At 39.1% G+C, this 23,754-nt stretch overlaps 1 protein-coding gene across 7 annotated transcripts in view; it reads left to right on the top strand.

The window, feature by feature from the left end:
• Positions 1-23,754, top strand: part of LOC5566774 (contactin-2) — a 161,202-nt gene that overhangs the window by 131,428 nt on the left and 6,020 nt on the right. For 6 of the 7 annotated variants that reach the window (XM_021844782.1, XM_021844527.1, XM_021844585.1 and 3 more), the window contains 4 exons: positions 17,377-17,862; positions 17,954-18,083; positions 18,180-18,323; positions 19,259-21,960. In XM_021844782.1, the coding sequence (XP_021700474.1) occupies positions 17,377-17,862; positions 17,954-18,083; positions 18,180-18,323; positions 19,259-19,548 (1,050 nt within the window). In that variant the 3' untranslated portion in view covers positions 19,549-21,960. Of the gene's footprint in view, positions 1-17,376; positions 17,863-17,953; positions 18,084-18,179; positions 18,324-19,258; positions 21,961-23,754 lie in introns of those variants that run through there. The other variant, XM_021844881.1, reaches the window with a different exon arrangement.

Consider the following 23,754-nt stretch of genomic DNA (forward strand, 5'->3'; position numbering starts at 1 on the left):
TGATGATAATAATAATGTTTTTTTGCATTAAGACGTTTTGTGTAAGATCGTTTTGTATAATGGTTATCTCGCATAAGGTCATTCTATTTTAAACTATATTTGAAGACATTTGAAAAGCACTTTTTTAAGTCCTCGTGGACATTTGAAGAAAAGGGGTAGGGTTTAACGCCAAATCCAATCTTGCCCATGAAGAGATCTTGATTTTTATGTCCACGTGGTAAATGGATGTCCCCTAGTAATTTACCCCGGGATTAAAGCGGAATGAATGTCATTATTCCACCATCAGCACAAATTTTCATGAGCACTCAGACAGTAGAAGCATGAACCTAAGAATGCTTATGTCGCTACTGTTCGTGTTACCAACGTCTAGTTTGCCACGCGCTGACAGCTTGAGTACCTACCTTGATGGCTACAGCGTAGCATCACACCATTGCCGGGCGTATTGTAGAGCTCCATCTTCGTCGGTCTTGGGCGAAACTTCTCCAGTTACCCCGAACGTTTAGGGTCGCCAGGTCCTCTTCCACTGCGTACAGCCAGCGTATTCGTGGTCTTCCCCGAAGCCGCCGACCTCTACCTGGTTCCCTGCTGAATATTATTTTCGCAATTCTTTCTTCCGACATTCGCACTAAGTGATCAGCCCACTGAAGACTGCCGTATTTTACACGCTTGATAATACTCGCATCTTTGTACACTTGATACAACTCGTGTTTCATGCATCTGCGCCACACACCATTTTCGAATTTCCCACCGAATACTGTCCGCAGCACTTTACGCTCGAAAACACCGAGAGCTTTCCGGTCTGACTCTTTCAACGTCCACGCTTCGTGCCCGTAGAGAGCCACCGGAAGAATCAGTGTTTTATACAGGGCGAATTTTGTTTCCGTTTGCAAGCTGCAGGACCTAAGCTAGTTACGTAATCCGTAAAAGGCCCTATTCGCAGCCGCAACACGTCTTTTCACTTCGCGGGAAACGTCGTTGTCACATGTCACAAGTGTTCCAAGGTAAACAAATTCTTCAACAACTTCAAACACATCCCCATCAAACACTACCTCAGCACTTACACCACCATGCCTGACTCTATATCTACCTGCAACCATGTACTTCGTCTTGGTAGAATTAATGGTCAGGCCTATCCTCGCTCTCTCCCTCTTCAGAGGCACGAAGGCCTCTTCCACTGACCTGCCATCGATTCCAATTAGGTCTATATCGTCCGCAAAGCCAAGGAGCACCCTCGAGTGCAATGTTGAACAGTAAATGCGAAAGTGTGTCTCCCTGCTTCAATCCTTCTAACGTCACGAACGAGGTTGACACCTCGTCTGCGATCTGAACACTTGATTTCGAACCATCCAGCGTAGCACGTATCAGCCTAATTATTTTCGCCGGAAAACCATTTTCAGACATTATCTGCCAAAGCTCATTTCTTTTCACTAACTCGTACGCCGCCTTGAAATCCATAAACAGATGGTGAGTCTGCAAGTTATACTCCCGGAATTTGTCTAGGATCATTCGCAAGCTAAACATCTGGTCCGTTGTCGAACGGCCCTCACGAAAACCAGCTTGGTATTCGCCGACGAAGGACTCCTCGAGCGGTCTCAGTCTGTTAAACAGGATGCGCGACAGAATTTTGTACGCCGAATTCAGCAGGGTAATTCCTCTGTAATTGGCACACTCCAGTCTGTGCCCTTTCTTGTAGATAGGGCGGATGAGGCCATCCAACCAGCCGGTGGGCAATTCTTCGTCCTCCCATACCTTCAGAAGTACTCGGTGGATCGACTGGTAAAGCTGCTCGCTTCCGTGCTTGAGAAGCTCGACCGGGATCTCGTCCTTATCGGTCAGCAAATTCCCTTCTCGGTCATAGCACATGGCGGGCACTGGTACGGTATTGTGCCGCGCACCATTGACCGTTGCATAACATCTCCGCATATCATTCCGGTTCATGCTTTCTTGAGCGTCAGCTACCACACTTTCTTCGTGCTGCCTTTTCTTTCTGTGGTGGATTCGCTCTCTTCGGCTCTCGCTGCTCCGTACCGCTCTCTGTTCTGTCGGGTACCGGCCACAAGCATACGGCTTCTGGCGACATTCTTCATGTTTGTCACCCTCTGGCACTCTTCATCGAAGCAGTCGTTACCGAACCAGCTTGAGTACCGGTCCTCAAAGTGTCAAATAAATTTTAAAATCATCCACTACAACATGCCATCGAACAAACAATGAAAAGATACAGTTAAAGGTGATAATAAACTAATTTAGTTTTGTGAGAACAGCGCCATTAGCGTTCTACTACTAATATTTCTATTACTCAGACAGAGTATAGCTTATGCAGCCCACACACGCTCAGACTGTTTGACCAACATTGACTCCGCCCCCAAAGCTAGTCATACCGATTTATGTTGGTGCAATCGCTTTACTAACTGTCACAGTTCGTTGAGCCAACATTATATTTCTTCATATGTATTGAATGATCCCGGCAAGTATGGTGCTTTTCGGGCATTCAGCATTATGATAGTACGGAGCAAACTTTCAAAACACTGGTGGCGGAAGGAATACAGATTCATAAGAAATAACAGTTATAATTTGCAAATATTCTGGTGAAAACTCTAAAGTTATAGTGTTTTTGTCGGAAATTCTTCTGAGCAGGAAATATCTTCAATTATTATTCAAAGAATTTATCCATTGTTTCGTCTAGTTATTCTAATTTGGACTTTTTATGGAAATCCCTGCAATAATTAATTAACCAGGTAGCCATTAAGCACTGTTATAAGCGGTATATGAGCCATTAAACCGTTTTCCAGTGTTAACTGGCATCATAAGACATTTTTAAATGCTTCTAGGCATTGTGACCATCAAGCCCTGATAGAAGTCGTACATAATTATATAACGCTATGTTACAGGGCTTGTAAACCCTGTGTATATGAGCCGCACACAACGGCGTGTGCAAATCTCCTTCGCTTAATATAGTTTTTGATTCTGAAATCATTTGGGAGTTGCTTAATCGCGATGAAAGCAAGAAAAAGAGAAGGGAAACAAATACGTAAATGGCTTACGGAAAAGGGAGGTTTTTCTCGCGATATCATAACATGCGTCTCTTTTTTGACAAAACATATTCAGTCAGCTTTCAGGGGAATCTCCAACAAGGGAGTTTGAAATGATTCCGGGTCAAATAACTGTATGCTCTTGATAGCATTACCAGCATTTTAGACTTTTTTTTTTTTTTTTAATTTCTTTATTAGTATCATTCCATACATTACATTCATTTCTTATATCTAGGTTTCTGTGTTAGACAACACTATCATCCTAATTTGGTAAAACAAATTTAAGATTTAATTAACATTTTGTTAACAACATATTACATTTCATTTGCCGTAGCAGTTCAGTTTTTTTTACAGGTGAGTTGATTTCACCTGCTTATAAGAGAAAAAAAAACGTTTTTAATATACTTAACCTAACTTAACCTAAACATATAACGCATTGATCGTGGCAATAGAAGATTGTAACGATTTTTGCCTGAAATTATTAATGATTGTATTTGACATTTGTTCCAATGTTTCAACATTGGATATTCTATGTAACTCATTGGTACTATACCAGGGTGGAAGCCTCAGAATCATTTTCAAAATTTTATTTTGAATTCTCTGCAGAGCTTTCTTCCTGGTATTACAACAGCTAGTCCATATTGGTACAGCATACAACATGGCTGGCCTGAAAATTTGTTTGAATATCAAAAGCTTGTTCTTAAGACAAAGTTTTGATTTTCTATTAATAAGGGGATAGAGACATTTTACATATTTATTACATTTGGCTTGAATGCCCTCAATGTGATTTTTGAAAGTTAAATTCTTATCTAGCATGAGCCCTAGATACTTAACTTCATCTGACCAATTTATTGGAACCCCTCTCATCGTGACAACATGTCTACTTGAAGGTTTCAAATAAAGAGCTTTTGGTTTATGTGGGAATATTATTAGTTGAGTTTTGGAAGCATTAGGAGAAATCTTCCATTTTTGCAAGTATGAAGAAAAAATATCCAAACTTTTTTGCAATCGACTACAGATGACACGCAGGCTTCGACCTTTGGCGGAGAGGCCTGTGTCATCCGCAAACAAAGATTTTTGACATCCCTGAGGTAGCTCAGGTAAGTCAGATGTGAAAATATTGTATAATATTGGTCCCAAAATGCTGCCTTGAGGAACACCAGCTCTTACAGGAAGTCTTTCAGATCTGGAGTTCTGATAATTAACCTGAAGTGTACGATTTGACAGATAACTTTGAATTATTCTAACAATGTATGTTGGAAAATTAAAGTTTTTTAATTTTACAATCAAACCTTCATGCCAAACACTGTCGAATGCTTTTTCTATGTCTAGAAGAGCAAGACCAGTAGAATAGCCTTCAGATTTGTTGGAACGGATCAAATTTGTTACACGTAAAAGTTGATGATTGGTCGAATGGCCATGACGGAATCCGAACTGTTCATTGGCAAAAATTGAATTTTCGTTGATGTGGGCCATCATTCTGTTCAAAATAACCTTTTCAAAAAGTTTACTGATGGAGGAAAGCAAACTGATTGGACGATAGCTAGAAGCTTCTGCAGGATTTTTGTCTGGTTTTAAAATTGGAACAACCTTAGCATTTTTCCATTTGTCAGGAAAATATGCTAATTGAAAACATTTGTTAAATATATCAACTAAAAATGATAAGCTACTTTCTGGAAGTTTCTTGATGAGGATGTAAAAAATTCCATCATCGCCAGGAGCTTTCATGTTTTTGAATTTCTTAATAATAGTTCTCACTTCTTCCAAATCAGTCTCCCAGGCATTTTTGAAAACGTTCTCTTGATTGAGAATATTTTCGAACTCCTGAGTAACTTCATTTACAATTGGACTAGTAAGTCCTAAATTAAAATTGTGCGCACTTTCAAACTGCATAGCAAGTTTTTGAGCTTTTTCGCAATTAGTTAGTAATAATTTGTTTTCCTCTTTCAATGCCGGTATTGGCTTCTGAGGTTTTTTCAAGATTTTCGATAATTTCCAAAAGGGCTTAGAGCCAGGGTCCAATTGAGAAATTTTATTTTCAAAATTTTTGTTTCTTAATTGAGCAAAACGTTTCTTGATTTCTTTCTGCAAATCCTGCCATATAATTTTCATAGCAGGATCGCGAGTGCGTTGAAATTGCCTTCTCCTCACGTTTTTAAGACGGATCAAGAGTTTAAGATCATCGTCTATAATCACGGATTCAAATTTTACTTCACATTTTGGAATTGCAATGCTCCGGGCTTCAACAATGGAATTTGTTAAAGTTTCAAGAGCATTGTCAATATCAAGTTTAGTTTCTAAAGAAATGTTAACATCAAGATTGGAATCAACAAACGTTTTATATATATTCCAGTCGGCTCGTAAATAATTGAAAGTGGAGCTGATAGGATTGAGAATCGCTTCTTGGGATATTTGAAATGTAACAGGGACATGATCAGAATCAAAATCAGCATGAGTAATCAGTTGGCTACAAAGATGACTAGAGTCGGTTAAGACCAAATCAATCGTAGATGGATTTCTAGAAGAGGAAAAACATGTGGGGCTATCAGGGTATTGAATTGAGAAATATCCTGAAGAGCACTCGTCAAATAAAATTCTGCCGTTGGAATTACTTTGAGAATTATTCCATGACCGATGTTTGGCATTAAAGTCACCAATGACAAAAAATTTTGACTTATTGCGAGTCAATTTACGCAAGTCAGTTTGGAGCAAATTAACTTGCTGCCCAGAGCATTGAAAAGGCAAATAGGCAGCTATGAAAGTATATTTACCAAACTGTGTTTCAACAGAAACACCTAAAGTTTCAAAAACTTTAGTTTCAAATGATGAAAACAGTTGATGTTTTATACGCCTATGAATGATGATTGCAACTCCCCCACATGCCCCATGAAGTCGATCATTACGATAAACAAAAAAGTTAGGATCTCTTTTGAGTTTAGATCCAGGTTTTAAATACGTTTCGGTAATAACTGCTATATGCACGTTATTAACCGTAAGAAAATTAAACAGCTCGTCCTCTTTACCATTCAGAGAACGAGCATTCCAATTTAAAATATTTAAATTATTATTTGGATCCATTAGAAAAACGTAATCCAATAACAATTTGATTTGTAAATTTTACACCTACTTGGACTGCTTCAGTCATAGTGGTGGCTTTGAACATTGCATCAATCATTAGATTCAATTGTTCAGTTAGAAAATTAAAATCAGAAGCAGACATATCATGTGATTTTCCATTGGAATTTCCGGTAGACGAAGAAGCGGAGTTACCTGTGGCGGTAGGGTTTTTTCCATTTGATTTGAAACAAGTAGAATGGGTACCCATGGATCGAACAGGGGAGGAGTTCGAATTTCCTGCTACGATATCGGCAAAGGATTTACCGTGGGTAGATACATTCGAAATAGAAAGATTCGAACGGCTACCCGACGGATTAAAATTAGTTTGTGAATGAGCATGATTATGATCTTCCTGATGGGTATGATTCATGATCAAGCGATCGTTAACTGAAAAATGAGCATTGTTCGATACTCTACCAGGCAAATTCCGGAAACGACCGTTATCGTAACGGATATTATCTTTCATCTGCCTGGCACGAGCCTCAATGACCTTTTTGCGTGAAGGACAATTCCAAAAATTGGACTTATGGTTAGCCCCGCAATTACAACATATGAATTTGGTGGTATCTTCCTTCACTGGACAGACGTCTTTGGCGTGAGAAGAACCTCCGCAAATCATGCATTTAGCATCCATGCGACAATTTTTTGTACCATGACCCCACTTTTGGCACCGACGGCACTGAGTGGGGTTCTGGTAATTTCCTCCAGGTTTCTGGAAATGTTCCCATGTCACACGGACATCAAACAAAAGTTTTGCTTTTTCTAAAGCTTTAATATTATTTAGTTCTTTTTTGTTAAAGTGAACTAAATAAAATTCTTGAGAAAGCCCTTTCCGAACAATGCCAGATTGGGTTCTCTTTTTCATAATGATTACTTGGACTGGGGAAAATCCAAGTAAATCATTTATTCCATTTTTGATCTCTTCAGGTGATTTATAGTCACTTGAGAGACCTTTCAAGACAACTTTGAACAAACGTTCAGTTTTGTCGTCATAAGTAAAAAAATTGTGCTTCTTCTCTTCAAGATGTTTGAGAAGAAGCTCACGATCTTTAAGAGTTTCTGGCAAAACGCGACAGTCTCCTTTCTTTGCGATTTGGAAGGAAACCTTGATTCCCCTAATGGAGTTCAAGATCTCCTGCCTAAATCCCCCAAATTCGGAACAACTGACCACGATAGGCGGCACTCTTTGCTTCCTCACTTGAATTAAAGAGCCTGGGCTAGAGGCTGCTTCGATTTGGTGTTCGGAAAATTTGTCTAGAGCATCGAACTGATTGCTCATTTCGATACAATTATTCATTTCACCCTTGGAAGAAAGTTCGCATTCCGGGGAAGCGTCCTTTCTTCCATTCTTGCCACGTGTAGTGACAGTTTTAAAACCCACTTTTTTGGAAGGAAGTAGTGAATTCAGAGATTCACCCTTCCTTTTGTTTGTTGTTGATACCATGTTTAATTAATAAACGAAAGAAGACGTGACCTTCGAAAGGTTTTTTCCCAAGACGGTTTCCAAGAAGGATTACCACCGCTAGCTTTCGCCAACGGGTCCAACGAAAAATCGAAGGCACGGGTCCAAACAAGGATCGTAAAGGGATCAATAGTAGAAAAAATAGTACTGAAAAGTACTGTTTCAGTAGCACTGAAAAGTACCGTTTTTAATTTTAGCACTGAAAAGTACTGTTTTTGTAGCACTGAAAAGTACTGTTTTATTGCTTTAGGTAGTTTTTAAGAAAACTTCCAAGAGCAGAGAGAATTCGTGTACGCACAGCACGAAGGTACGATGCGCACTGAGCATTTTAGACTTCTTCTGCTGAACACAAAGTCTACAGGCCACAGCAACTTTTCTTACTTTATATATGACGCTGGGTGAAGTCAGTCAGCAACGCGTCGGTGGAGCAGTTGGAATTCACGACGAAAAACGTCTGATAGAAGCCTTGAATACATCAGTTCGAGTCTAGGAACAAGTAAAAAAAAAACTTCAAAGACGAGCATAGATAGAAAATACAGTGCAAAAAATAAACAACTTTCTTTTTCTTTTTTCTTTGCCCACCTGCTATAAAATTTTGACAGCTCTCACTACAGAGACTCGGAACGATTAGGCCATTTATCAGCCGAATAATTCGCCAAAAGTTGCTCTATAGCAGCCCTTTATTACGATATAGGTTCAATAAGCCCTGTTAAGCATGCTTTTAAATCGACTATAGAACCGATTTGGTGCCGATTTATACGGCTTAGTAGTTACTTGGATGATATTTACTCAGTGGATTAATCATGGCATTTCTCTGATTGTGAATGCCTGTATGTTGAATTCTTGAAGTAATCCGGATTTTTTTTTTTAAATTTCTGGAAAAATCTATGGTGCAAATTCTTGAGAAATCCTTCAAGAATCACCAAAGAAATTACTGTAGATGTGACGACCAAACTCTCCCCGCGATGGAGATGGCCTAATGCAGAAGGTGCCGTTTTATTTCTATCGGGTCCACTGCTGTCAATTGTTCCGAGTAGGAACAATAGCACGACCGGATTGATATAAAATCATTATAAAAACAACTTTGCAAGTCGTACAACAACGCGATGATATTTGATCTCCCTAAAATAATAACAGTTGAATTAATTATTCCTAAATAATTTACTAAAGCCTACTTAATTCTACCTTAATTGAATTTCAAGTGAGTACAATTAGAATTTGTTAATTATAACTAAGGATCATGCAAATTTATTATTCTAGTAATTGGATAACCTAACTTGGAAAACACGATAGAGGAAGAATTTTGTTGTGAAGATTACTGAAAATTTGTAAGTCCTAATGAAGTCATGTACATGCAAATATCATCTAACTAAATAAACTTACAGCTAAAGTATATCTCACAATCACACTTGTTTGGATTGGCCTGGGGTTGCTATAAGAGTTTCGGTGACAACAGTAGAAATTCCCAGAGAATTCCCTGGAGAAATTCCTATATATAGCTCTTGAAGAACTTTTAGAGCAATCCCTTAAGGAGATGGATAGAATTGTTTGGAGGAATTCCTATAGCCACCGATGATTGTTCAGAATAATTCCCGACAGAGCCTACTAACTTTGGCAAACACGTGGAATCAAACGTTGCCACAGTATATGTATGGTCTAAGAAACAAATGGTGTAGGCCAGTAGCCAATTTATCTTAATTAGAGTCGCTCTAATACCGACTATCTCAGCTGCCTTACTGTTCTTAAGCTTTTTGATCCAATCTTAATGATACGTAATTTATTAATTTAATAAAATGGTTTATACCTTCAAAGATGGCAGTATTATGTCATGTGTTCTTTGAAGTGCAGCTTCCACCTTTCAATCGCGCCACTTTAATCTGTCGATTATCTTTCCATACCTCCATACCTTCCATTCCTCCATACTGCAACAGATCGTTTGTCTTTTGTCTTTCCACGTATCCAATAGGCCTTTTTACGAGACATTTCATATCAGCTGATTTGGAAGCTCTTTGACAGTTCTTATATGGAAATGATAGGTCCGTGTTTGCACCAATCCTCCACAGATGTAAACAAATGCGTGCTCGGAGCTGCCGCATGAAAACGCCTATTTTCTGCATAAATAATGACTACTTTAATGCTTCTTCTCTCAAAAGGGACTTCCATCAGCTATCTCTTGTCTGGAGACTCTTCTTCTAAGTAGTGCACGCAGTCAGTTGCTTCATCAGGCAGTCGGAGTTATTTCCAGATTACACCGTGGCGGGCGGTATCGTATTTTGTTATTTTGAAGTGGTGCCTCCCAAATAACAATTCCACAACAATTTGGCATTCGTGTAGATTTATCCATGTTTTATGAAAGTTACATGAATGATATAATGGCTTAGCTCTTAGTTGTTTTAAAACTTTTTAGAGACAAACTATGAATTCAAAATATTGTAGCTACAAAACCAGCTTTATTGCAGCATATAATACCTCATTTAAACTGCTTGTAGTGGCCGAATAACACTTATTTGTTACGGCTATGATAAAAGATTGATATAATACACCTTGTTGTCATGAAAGCTGCTTTTAAACTGATTGACTTGCACTTGAATCTGGATAACATACCTTATTATACCTCTTAAATCAGTATTCGGACTCTTAATATGCGATAACACCATTATTAGCATTGCGAATTTATAACCCACCACACCATCATTGACATTGCGTTATTAATCAAAAACACTTATTCTTAATAGAAAAACGCCAAACTTATATCCGTTTTCATCGTTTTTGTGTATTTTCTTCAAAACAGCACCCTCAATCTGTCAAACTTTGTTGAATGCTGCTTAATTGCGAAAAAAGCTGAATCATCTTCGATCAGCTTTTATTAAGACAATTTTACATCCACAAATGCCGAATCATAACAGTGTGCCTTTATTTGTGTATTTGTTTATTAGTATTTTTTTATGATGATATAACAGCATTTGTCGATGAATCTATCAATTATGGTCCCGCCATATTAATTTCACTCCGGTAGCCACAATTTCACTTTTTTCAAATCATATTATCTCCACGAATTCGCTCATAAGGTGCTATGGTATGATGATTAAAATGACTAAATATAACAGAGCGCATCATACCTTCGTGCTGTGCGTACACGAATTCTCTCTGCTCTTGGAAGTTTTCTTAATAACTACCTAAAGCAATAAAACAGTACTTTTCAGTGCTACATAAACAGTACTTTTCAGTGCTAAAATTAAAAACGGTACTTTTCAGTGCTACTTAAACAGTACTTTTCAGTACTATTTTTTCTACTATTGATCCCTTTACGATCCTTGTTTGGACCCGTGCCTTCGATTTTTCGTTGGACCCGTTGGCGAAAGCTAGCGGTGGTAATCCTTCTTGGACACCGTCTAGGGAAAAAAACCTCTAGAAGGTCACGTCTTTCTCGCTTATTAACTAAACATGGTATCAACAACTAACAAAAGGAAGGGTGAATCTCTGAATTCACTACTTCCTTCAAAAAAAGTGGGTTTTAAAACTGTCACTACACGTGGCAAGAATGGAAGAAAGGACGCTTCCTCGGAATGCGAAGTTTCTTCCAAGGGTGAAATGAATAGTTGTATCGAAATGAGCAATCAGTTCGATGCTCTAGACAAATTTTCCGAACACCAAATCGAAGCAGCCTCTAGCCCAGGCTCTTTGATTCAAGTGAGAAAGCAAAGAGTGCCGCCTATCGTGGTCAGTTGTTCCGAATTTGCGGGATTTAGGCAGGAGATCTTGAACTCCATTAGGGGAATCAAGGTTTCCTTCCAAATCGCAAAGAAAGGAGACTGTCGCGTTTTGCCGGAAACTCTTAAAGATCGTGAACTTCTTCTCAGACATCTTGAAGAGAAGAAGCACAATTTTTTTTACTTATGAAAAAACTGAACGTTTGTTCAAAGTTGTCTTGAAAGGTCTCTCAAGTGACTATAAATCACCTGAAGAGATCAAAAATGGAATAAATGATTTACTTGGATTTTCCCGAGTCCAAGTAATCATTATGAAAAAGAGAACCCAATCTGGCATTGTTCGGAAAGGGCTTTCTCAAGAATATTATTTAGTTCACTTTAACAAAAAAGAACTAAATAATATTAAAGCTTTAGAAAAAGCTAAACTTATGTTCGATGTCCGTGTGACGTGGGAACATTTCCAGAAACCTGGAGGAAATTACCAGAATCCCACTCAGTGTCGTCGGTGCCAAAAGTGGGATCATGGTACAAAAAATTGTCGCATGGATGCTAAATGCATGATTTGCGGAGGTTCTTCTCACGCTAAGGACGACTGTCCTGTGAAAGAAGATACCAGAAAGTTTGAATGCGCCAATTGCAAGGGCCCTCACAAAGCTAACTTTTGGGAATGCATTTCACGCAAAAGAGTCGTTGAGGCTCGTGCCAGGCAGATGAAGGATAATATCCGTTACGATAACGGTCGTTTCCGGAATTTTCCTGGTAGAGTATCGAACAATGCTCATTTTTCAGTTAACGATCGCTTGATTAGGAATCATACCCACCAGGAAGATCATAATCATGCACATTCACAAACAAATTTTAATCCGTCGGGTAGCCGTTCGAATCTTTCAATTTCGAATGTATCTACCCACGGTAAATCCTTTGCCGATATCGTAGCAGGTAATTTGAACTCTTCCCCTATTCGTTCCATGAGTACCCATTCTACTTGTTTCAAATCAAATGGAAAAAAAACCCTACCGCCACAGGTAACTCCACTTCTTCGTCTACCGGAAATTCTAATGGGAAATCACATGACATGTCTGCCTCTGATTTTAATTTTCTAACTGAACAATTGAATCTAATGATTGATGCAATGTTCAAAGCCACCACTATGACTGAAGCAGTCCAAGTAGGTGTAAAATTTACAAATCAAATTGTTATTGGATTACGTTTTTCTAATGGATCCAAATAATAATTTAAATATTTTAAATTGGAATGCTCGTTCTCTGAATGGTAAAGAGGACGAGCTGTTTGATTTTCTTACAGCTAATAACGTGCATATAGCAGTTATTACCGAAACTTATTTAAAACCTGGATCCAAACTTAAAAAAGATCCTAACTTTTTTGTTTATCGTAATGATCGAATTGATGGGGCATGTGGGAGAGTTGCAATCATCATTCATAGGCGTATAAAACATCAACTGTTTTCGTCATTTGAAACTAAAGTTTTTGAAACTTTAGGTGTTTCTGTTGAAACACAGTTTGGTAAATATACTTTCATAGCTGCCTATTTGCCTTTTCAATGTTCTGGACAGCAAGTTAATTTGCTCCAAACTGACTTGCGTAAATTGACTCGCAATAAGTCAAAATTTTTTGTCATTGGTGACTTTAATGCCAAACATCGGTCATGGAATAATTCTCAAAGTAATTCCAACGGCAGAATTTTATTTGATGAGTGCTCTTCAGGATATTTCTCAATTCAATACCCTGATAGCCCTACATGTTTTTCCTCTTCTAGAAATCCATCTACGATTGACTTGGTCTTAACCGACTCTAGTCATCTTTGTAGCCAATTAGTTACTCATGCTGATTTTGATTCTGATCATGTCCCTGTTACATTTCAAATATCGCATGAAGCGATTCTCAATCCTATCAGCTCCACTTTCAATTATTTACGAGCCGACTGGAATATATATGAAACGTATGTTGACTCTAATCTTGATGTTAACATTTCTTTAGAAACTAAAATTGATATTGACAATGCTCTTGAAACTTTAACAAATTCCATTGTTGAAGCCAGGAATATTGCAATTCCAAAATGTGAAGTAAATTTTGAATCCGTGATTATAGACGATGATCTTAAACTCTTGATCCGTCTTAAAAACGTGAGGAGAAGGCAATTTCAACGTACTCGTGATCCTGCTATGAAAATTATATGGCAGGATTTGCAGAAAGAAATCAAGAAACGTTTTGCAGATTTAAGAAACAAAAATGTTGAAAATAAAATTTCTCAATTGAACCCTGGCTCTAATACCGGCATTGAAAGAGGAAAACAAATTATTGCTATCCAATTACGAAAAAGCTCAAAAACTTGCTATGCAGTTTGAATGTGCGCACAATTTTAATTTAGGACTTACTAGTCCAATTGAAAATCAAGTTACTCAGGAGTTCGAAAATATTCTCAATCAAGAGAACGTTTTCGAAAATGCCTGGGAGACTGATTTGGAAGAAGTGAGAACTATTATTAAAAAATTCAAAAATATGAAAGCTCCTGGTGATGATGGAATTTTCTACATCCTCATCAAGAAACTTCCAGAAAGTAGCTTATCATTTTTAGTTGATGTATTTAACAAATGTTTTCAATTAGCATATTTTCCTGACAAATGGAAAAATGCTAAGGTTGTTCCAATTTTAAAACCAGACAAAAATCCTGCAGAAACTTCTAGCTATCGTCCAATCAGTTTGCTTTCCTCCATCAGTAAACTTTTTGAAAAGGTTATTTTGAACAGAATGATGGCCCACATCAACGAAAATTCAATTTTTGCCAATGAACAGTTCGGATTCCGCCATGGACATTCGACCACTCATCAACTTTTACGTGTAACAAATTTGATCCGTTCCAACAAATCTGAAGGCTACTCTACTGGTCTTGCTCTTCTAGACATAGAAAAAGCATTCGACAGTGTTTGGCATGAAGGTTTGATTGTAAAATTGAAAAACTTTAATTCTCCAACATACATTGTTAGAATAATTCAAAGTTATCTGTCAAATCGTACACTTCAGGTTAATTATCAGAACTCCAGATCTGAAAGACTTCCTGTAAGAGCTGGTGTTCCCCAAGGCAGCATTTTGGGACCAATATTATACAATATTTTCACATCTGACTTACCTGAGTTACCTCAGGGATGTCAAAAATCCTTGTTTGCGGATGACACAGGCCTCTCCGTCAAAGGACAAAGCCTGCGTGTCATCTGTAGTCGATTGCAAAAAAGTTTGGATATTTTTTCTTCATACTTGCAAAAATGGAAGATTTCTCCTAATGCTTCCAAAACTCAATTAATAATATTCCCACATAAACCAAAAGCTCTTTATTTGAAACCTTCAAGTAGACATGTTGTCACGATGAGAAGGGTTCCAATAAATTGGTCAGATGAAGTTAAGTATCTAGGGCTCATGCTAGATAAGAATTTAACTTTCAAAAATCACATTGAGGGCATTCAAGCCAAATGTAACAAATATGTAAAATGTTTCTATCCCCTTATTAATAGAAAATCAAAACTTTGTCTTAAGAACAAGCTTTTGATATTCAAACAAATTTTCAGGCCAGCCATGTTGTATGCTGTACCAATATGGACTAGCTGTTGTAATACCAGGAAGAAAGATCTGCAGAGAATTCAAAATAAAATTTTGAAAATGATTCTGAGGCTTCCTCCCTGGTATAGTACCAATCAGTTACATAGAATATCCAATGTTGAAACATTGGAACAAATGTCAAATAAAATAATCAATAATTTCAGGCAAAAATCGTTACAATCTTCTATTGCCACGATTGATGCGTTATATGTTTAGGTTAAGTTAGGTTAAGTATATTCAAAGCGTTTTTTTTTCTCTTATAAGCAGGTGAAATCAACTCACCTGTAAAAAATCTGAACTGCTACGGCAAATGAAATGTAATATGTTGTTAACAAAATGTTAATAAAATCTTAGATTTGTTTTACCAAATTAGGATGATAGTGTTGTCTAATAACACAGAACACCTAGATATAAGAAATAATGAATGTAATGTTTGGAATGATACTAATGAAGAAATTAAAAAAAAAATAAAAAAATGACTAAATATAATTTAACGCACAATTACTGCCCAATCAAACCAACAAATGTTGAATATGTTTTATTCTTCACCAGGCGGTTTATTTTAGCAAATGCTAAATAGCTAGAAATATACCACTTTCAGAGGGGGCGCACTCAATTTTACTTCTTTTCATCACATTTCACAGTAAATATCTCTCGACACTAAAGATTTAAGCAAAATAAATCCCTTCCAATATTTAACAAGCACTACGAAACAAATTATCACAAACGTGGTTTCAATCTTGTTTTGTTTTGTTTACGTTGGAATAAATCCGGCAAGATAGAAGTAACGATAATAGTTATTTATGCAACAAGTTGCAAAATGATGATTTTTTTCAGCACGAGTTGTACATTTATCCAACGAGGCTCGCCGAGTTGGATAAATATAACGAGTGCTGAAAAAATCGAGTTTTGCAACGAGTTGCATACAACATTTTTTGCTATTACGAAAAACTCCGTTTAAGCTGGATCATTTCCAAAAGCACAAACATTTCAACAGAAACCACGTGAGCATACATCCCCGCGTAATACTTATCATTGCAGTATTTTTCAATCGCGTAGGCTGCGACTTAGTAGTATCTACGAATGTCACAAAGTTTGTTGTCCACAGACCTACATTCCCTATTGGAGGACAGAACAGGTAAGACAACGCGTATAGTAGTGGATTCTGCAGCAACCCCTACGAATTCTGGACGATCCGTTCTCAGTTCCGCAGTTCGCTGGTAACGGATTTTACTCGGTATCCTTGCAAGATACCCTGCATCGAAAGTAGGGTGCATTAGTGTATGTCCGGATGCGAATTGAATGCACCACTGCCGAAGTTATGCATCTCGCATAGATATTGAGAAAATCCAACTTCGGCGAGAAACCGATTCAATGTTTTTATCACGCCGACAATATCACCAGTCTTGCATCTGTATCGCACATCAGCTATAGAATCAGAAGATATAGCAGAATAGACTGGGATATTTTGCTGACGCCTTCCAAACAGAACTGAAAAGTGCTACTTTTCAGCACCGAAAACAGTGCTGAAAAGTAGCACTTTTTAGCATTGTTTTTTGGTAGGAAAAGTAGGCCATTATGTAGTGCTAATTATCAATGAAAAGTTGATTAGTTTGCAACGGAATCGCAAAAAATCATTTTCAAGATGATGCGACATTCATCTAGAACAGGCGGCTTCAAAATAGCTACCATAAATGCTATTTTGCTTTATTCGCGTGACATAATTATACACTTCATAGCCTCTTTCAGAGTGGGCCAACTAGTCACGTTCTAATCTACAAGAGGTTTTAGGGGATGCGATGAAGGCAACAGTACCTTGACCGTTGTTTTATGAGCGTTTATTTATAGCACCCTGGAAGTAATTCGTAAAACTAAAATTGTTACTTGGGCTGGAACGTGTTCCTACTGCATGTCCCTACTGACGACTCCTGTACGATGGTGCGTCTTCACCTCTTCTCAATACTCCTCCTTAGGAGTCCGAAGTCCTGTATCTCTTAAGGCCCAAAGAGCAATGGTAGCGGAAAAACAACGGAAAGTTGAACCAGTTTGTCAGCATGAATCCCACCATCTCAACTTAGCTGTCAACGCATGAAAGTGAAACAACACTGAGCTGACAAGCAAGTTATAGTTAATGCTTACGAACCGGTTCCTCTATACGTTGCCGTTTCACTATCAGTGCATTGGGGCCTTATAATAAAAACTTCTCGATACCTGCAGTAAATAAGAACACGTTCTGCGTCCATAACCTGGTAAAAACAATGCATAGATCCGTCAACTAGACAGCTACTGTAGTATATCGCTCAGAACATATGCAGTCTTCTATTGATAACGATACTGGCGTTTCTAACGACGACTCCTGTACATGTACTCTTTGTACTCTTACTCAATACTGAATTGAGTACAAGCATAACTGAAAGTATCTTCTTTCCCATCCTCTATTCCACAGAGTGACGGCTCCCTCCAGCTCACAAACCTGACATCCAAAGATGGCGGCAAATACACGTGCTCGGAGTTGGTCCCAACCTTCACCACGGTACAGCTCGACGACATTCCATCGGCGGAAGACAGCAACGGCACCGGCGAGGCATTGCTAATGTTCGGTCCTCGTAACGACACCCAGAACATCAGTAGCAGCAGCGAAGAGGACGAACCATCGACGCCATCGTCGCCACAGTTCGACAGCACTCCCGATCGATACGTGCAGATCCGACAGTTCAACGTAAAGGTGCGAACACCTCCGTTGGCCGTGTCCAACTTTTTTGTGCGGGCCTCCACCATCATTGCCGTGCTGGTTTGGGAGGTTATGCCCAATCGGACCGGAGGCTACGCCATCCGGGACTTTACCGCTGAGATGCGTAAGCTTCGGTGGAGCGACGAGGAACCCGAGGAACGCTGGGAAACAATCGATCCGCGGCACATCAGCCCGAATGCGGTAAGTAGGCAAAATTTTTTGAGAGTTGGGCAAACTGCCAATGTTAAATCGTTTTGTTTGGCGTTTGAATTGTAACGGTATGGAACAACAGCGTCAGCTGGAGATCTACCATCTGATCCCGAACACGACGTACGAGTTCCGGATCTGGGCCAACAACGCTCTGGGAGCCGGAGAAGTGATGACCATCACAGCGACCACCTCACCCGATATGGAGGAGAAAGGTAGGTGTTTGACACCATTTTGTTTGTTTTTTGTTTGCATACAAAAGGTTTGTTCCTTGCTTTTCTATCTATCAAATTTCCCGTTCACCTTCCAAGACCTGATCCGGCGGATCATGATCGATGCACAGAACTTCGATACCCGCGTTTGGATCGCAGCAGTCGGCGTCGTCATGGGAACGCTGGTCATCCTGACGCTCGGGACCTGCATCGTGCTGTACAAGGAGTGCCGCGAACCTATCGGTACTAGAATGAACTATAACTGTTGTTGAGCTATTTGATTTTGTTGGTTTGTTTGTTCTACAGTTTGGTTTGAACATTTATTTTATTTTATTTTATTGATAAGTTTACATTTTGAAAGTAACTAGATGCATTTTTTCAATCAAAGGGACCAAGTTTTGAATTTTGCACACTGCAACAAATAATTCGATAGATTTTATGGAATGATTCGTTTAAAAGTTTGCTTTTTCTTCTACACTTATAGATTTGTTATCGAAAATTCTCAATTGTTAGCTAGAAGTAGAAGATTTTCAGACATTTTGTTTGCATTTTGATTGACCTTCTTCATTTGTTTGACAAGTAGGTAGTTTCTAAATTACATAGATACAAATACTCTGACAAAGAAAGTAATAGCTTTTGCGGACAAGTACACCAACACGTGCTCAGTAAAAAGAGCGTAGGCGCTCACGAGTGGCTTCATTAGATAGCAGAGCAAGCTTTATTAAAATATTTAGATATACATAGTAAAAATTATACAACTAGAGAGTAGTGCCAAAACAAAAGACAATAAAGGTGCCACGTTTGGGTAAACAAGGATACTGAACAAAAGGTGTTTTATGACATTTCCTTCACCAATATAGAGGGTAAACCACCTTTCAATGGCCGCTTTAGTGAATGTCGACTTTCGCTCGAAACAGTAGACTGGTTTGTAGCAAAATGAGCTTGCGTTCTTTGTCTGTTAGGGTTACACACTGAACAAAAATGCCATATTTTTTCTTCTAACTGATTTTTTCCTATATCGCCACTCTCCTGCCTTTCGCTTGAACGGAATTGATAACAATCAATATTCAATTGAAACATAAAACCATAAACGCCTGCCCGCCTTCTAATCAATTGCGAAAACACATTTTACACTGCAAAAAAAAAACATCTGCCAAATCAAAACACGCCTCTCACAGAAAAAGAAGAAGAGCTGGACAGTTTGGAGCTGGTGCCGAACATCATTCTGAATCCGGGCTTCTGTGACTCCGACGACCAGGGGCAGAATCCGCTATCACCGCCAGTGCCTCGAACACTGGCATTCTCACCGGTAGCCGTAGGAAACAACCATCTAAGCTCGCATCATAACCGTCGCGGAAGCAGCTACCACAGTCGGTATCACTATGACGACGATGATGACTACGAACCAATGACATTTAGCCGTCGCATGTCGATCTTCTTTACTGGCAACACGATCAAGCGAATTTGAGTAAAGGTATTCCCGGAGGATTCCGCCAGGAGGTTTTACTAGAAAGAGAAGAACTAACGGGTATCGCACGACGGAATGGGTGCTTCGAGATCTCGTGTCTCTTGCTTTCTGTTGCGTTGACCACTTCGCTCAGCTCTACAGGTCGGGCGGTCAGACGCAGGAAGAGACAGGCAATTCGGAAGTGACCGCACCGTATCTATCAGCCAATCAGAAAGATTCTATCCTTCGGGAAGACGACGTCAAATCGGACACTGGAAAGTGTCCCCTTGTGTATACTTCTTAGCGTGAACAAACACATGTATCGCACATGCATGTGCCTTTTTGTTTCAGTGTATGAGCGTTTCCATGAGTTACCATTTTGCTTCGGATTGATCGAGTGAGCGCGATGCTAGCGCCGCCACGTGTCTAAGCTTCCAACCTACCCACCCGTCATGAGTAGGTCCTATGCGTTTGATTTGAAACTGATTTAAGGGACGGATCGTGTCCTGAATCCGATTTTAGTTTGTCTAGGAATATGTGAAATGAAATGTGATAAATCGGACTAGAATATAAAGGAATGCAAATGAAAATCGATTGGTACAATAATAATAAACTATTCAGTAAATATTAGAGCAAAATTAAGTGAAATGCACTGTTGATTACCAGAAAGGGCAAGGTAGCTTTTGTAAGAAAACCCCTTAAAATCGATCAAAAACAAAATCATACCTGTATAAAAAAAAAACATCAACCCACAAAAAAGGGTGAAAATTCAACTGTTACATAGCGCAACTAAAGAAAACCAAAGAAGGGTCGTTTTAGAAGACTGTAGAAACGTTGACACATCTAGTTAAGAATCGTTCATCGAGGGTGTATGAGCCCGAAATGGGTAATAATCAGCTTTGCAGCACTGCTTCGCGAAACGTTGAATAACTATTGCGGTACGAAGATGAGAGTGAGAATAAAACATGAAGAAAACTGTGCTTATTCTTAGGTTAGATCAACGCCACGAACAAAAAAAAGTTTCTTCCTAATTATGAGACTCATTATCGTATTTTCGTTGCATTAAATTATAGGATAGCGATGTAAATGACGCAATGACAAATAAATAAGCATTATCAATTCTGGCGTTTGACATCATGTGGGTGTAATTTCTGTGATCGATATCTCTCACGTTTAATAAGTTTTTGGAAGTCTTTCCGATTCAGTATGAAAAAGAAGAAACGGTTGAGATTAATTGATCACTAATATTAGGCCCCAAAAATGTTGAACGCGAAGACCAAGTAGGCCATGCTCCACGCTTCGTTGACGTTTGTGACGAAAATTGAAATCTTCTCAATCACATTGGCCGGCGTAACTGACAACTTTTGCTCACTTGCTTTAATGGATTGTCGAAACGAATCGGATTACAATCCCGACATAATAATGAACCGTAACCAGCCGTAATCCTATTATTTGCTTTCTGTGCATTCATGGAATAATGGAAGGCTTGGTTTTACTTCTGCCTTCATTGCTGTCACTAAAAAATTCACCATTTTATGCTTCCGTCAATTTTTGTTACCATTTGCATCGCGACGAACTGAGTACTGCTAGGAAAGCAGTGTGCTTTAAACAATTCTGCTTGCCATACCGCACACACACATAAAAAGGCATAAAAAGCGGAAAGCACATCGAAGCACTGAACTGAAAAATAATTAAATTTGAAAAAAAAAACTGTAAAGTAAAAAATGCGATCAGTAGTTACAACAACAATCATTCGAAAAAGTGTGAACGTATGAATCGGCGACGATGGCCTTGCAAAAAGGCTACGTGAGAATGGGAGCGTTATCGCAGCATGCCATGGCTCCTGCTGGCATCATGTCACAGCCTACCATTTTGCATTTGTCCTGCCCTGAACCACCGAATACCCGAATGTGCGACCTGAGAACCAGTAGGTAGAAGAACACTGTTCATCAACGTATCGGCGACTGGATTAATCGTCGCGGTTAGGATTGCATGTTTCGCGCTCGTTACGGATAACGATGGTGGTGAACCGGTGGATTTCAATGAGAAGGTATTTGCGTTGTATTTGCTTTATTGCGTCTATTTTTTTGACCTTCATTATTTTTTTACCTATAAAATTTCTTGAAATTAATGCAACGTTACAAAAATTCTTTGATTTTGAATCGGTTTAAGCAAATAACGAACGTGTAACACTATAAAGAGCACACACCTTTCTCTTTCTTGCACAGCGTGCGAAATCTTTCCCAGCTTCAAAATAAAGAAGTATTCCAAGCTACAGGAAGAAGCTTTCCCAATTTCAGGAGGAATAATTTCAAGTTAGGAAAAAATTCAAGGTTCAGGAGGAAGCTTCTCTAACTTCAGAAAGAAGCTTTAAAAACTTCAGTAGGAAGCAAGGTAAGAAGTCCAGCAGCCTTCAGGAAAAAAGCTTTCCCATCTTCAAAAGAAAGCTAGCTAAGAAAGCTGGAAGTTTTTCCAGCTTCAGGAGGAAGCATTCCCAGCTTCAGAAGGATTTCTTAGTTTCAGGAAGAAACTTTCCCAGCTTCAGGAAGAAGATTTCCCAGTTTCAGGGAGAAACTCTCCCGGCTTCAGAACGAAGCTTTTGATGCTTGAGGAAGAAGCTTTCCCAGCTTCAGGAGGAAGCTTTGCCAGTTCCAGGAAGAAGCTTTCCCAGTTTCAGGAGGAAGCTTTCTCAGCTTCAGAACGAAGCTTTTCAAGCTTCATGAAAAATCTTTCTTCGCTTTAGGAGGAAGCTTTCGCTGCTTCGGAAGGAAGCTTTCCCAGCTTCAGCAGAAAGCTTTCTCATCATCAAAAGGAAGTTCCTCATCTTCAGGAGGAAGCTCTCCCAGCTTCAAGAGGAAGTTTTCCAAGCTTCAGGAGAAAGCTATCCAAGCTTCAGAAGAATTTTTGATTTTCCATTTTCAGGAGGAAAAGTATCAAACTTCAAAAGAAAAATTTACAATGTTCAAGAGAAAGCTTCCCAAACGTCAGAAAGAAGCTTCAGTAGGAAGTCTATCAGATCTGTGGGGATATGAATTCGAAACTGGTAATTGTCTAAGTTATTGGATTATTGGAGTGGTTATTTTTCATAATTCTACCCATAATTTATCTATCTTCACCACGCGTAATGAGTTAAATAATTTAATAACCATGCGTATAAATAAGATTTCCCAGCTTCAGCAAGAAGCTTTCCCAGCTTCAGGAGGAAGCTTTCACAGCTTCAGAAGGAAGCTTTTGCAGCTTCAGGAGGATTTTTTCCTAGCTTCAGGGAGAAGCTTTCTCATCTCTAAGAGGAAGCTTTCCCAGTTTCAGGAGGAAGCTTTCCTTGCTTCAGAAGAAAGCTTTCCTATTATCAGAAGGAAGCATTCTCAGCTTCAAGAAGAAGTTTTCCCAGCTTTAAAACAAAGCTTTCCCAGCTTCAGAAGGAAGCTTTCCCAACTCCAAGAGGAAAATTTCCCAACTTCAAGAAGAAGCTTTCTCAGCTTCAGGAGGAAGCTTTCCCAGCTTCAGAAGAAAGCTTTCGCAGTTTCAGAAGGAAGCTTTCCCAGTTTTAGGAGGAAACTTTCCCAGTTTCAGAAGGAGGTTTTTGCAGCTTCAGGACAAAGTTTTCTCAGATTCAGGAGGAAGTTTTCCTAGCTTCAGGAAGAAGCTTCCTCATCTCTAAGAAGATGCTTTCCCAGATTTAGGAGGAAGCTTTTCCAGCTTCAGGAGGAAGCTTTCTTATCTTCAGGAGACAGCTTTCCCAGTTTCATCAGAAAGCTTTCCTATCATCAGAAGGAAGCTTTCCCAGCTTCAGGAGGAAGCTTTCCCAGCTTCAAAAGAAAGCTTTTTCAGTTTCAGGGGAAGATTTTCCACCTTCAGGCGGAAGCTTTACCAGCTTCAGCAGGAAGATTTCCTAGCATCAAGAGGAGGTTCCCAGCTTCAACAGAGAGCTTTCGCAGCTACAGGATGAAGCTTTCCCAGCTTCAGGAGGAAGTCTTCCAATCTTCATAAGGAAACTTCCTCATCTTCAAGAAGAAGCTTTCCTAACTTCAGAAGGAAGCTTTCCCAGCTCTAGGAGGAAGCTTTGCCAGCTTCAGAACGAAGCATTTCAAGTTTCAGGAGGGAGCTTTTTTAGCATCAGGAGAAAGCTTTCCAGTCTTCAGGAGGAATCATTCCTAAAAACAACGTTTCTTCCCTTAACCCTCTAATACCCAACCCCGCCTTTAGACGGGATACACTTTGGAATTT

Source organism: Aedes aegypti, chromosome 1 (genome assembly GCF_002204515.2).
Source record: "Aedes aegypti strain LVP_AGWG chromosome 1, AaegL5.0 Primary Assembly, whole genome shotgun sequence".
NCBI lineage: Eukaryota > Metazoa > Arthropoda > Insecta > Diptera > Culicidae > Aedes > Aedes aegypti.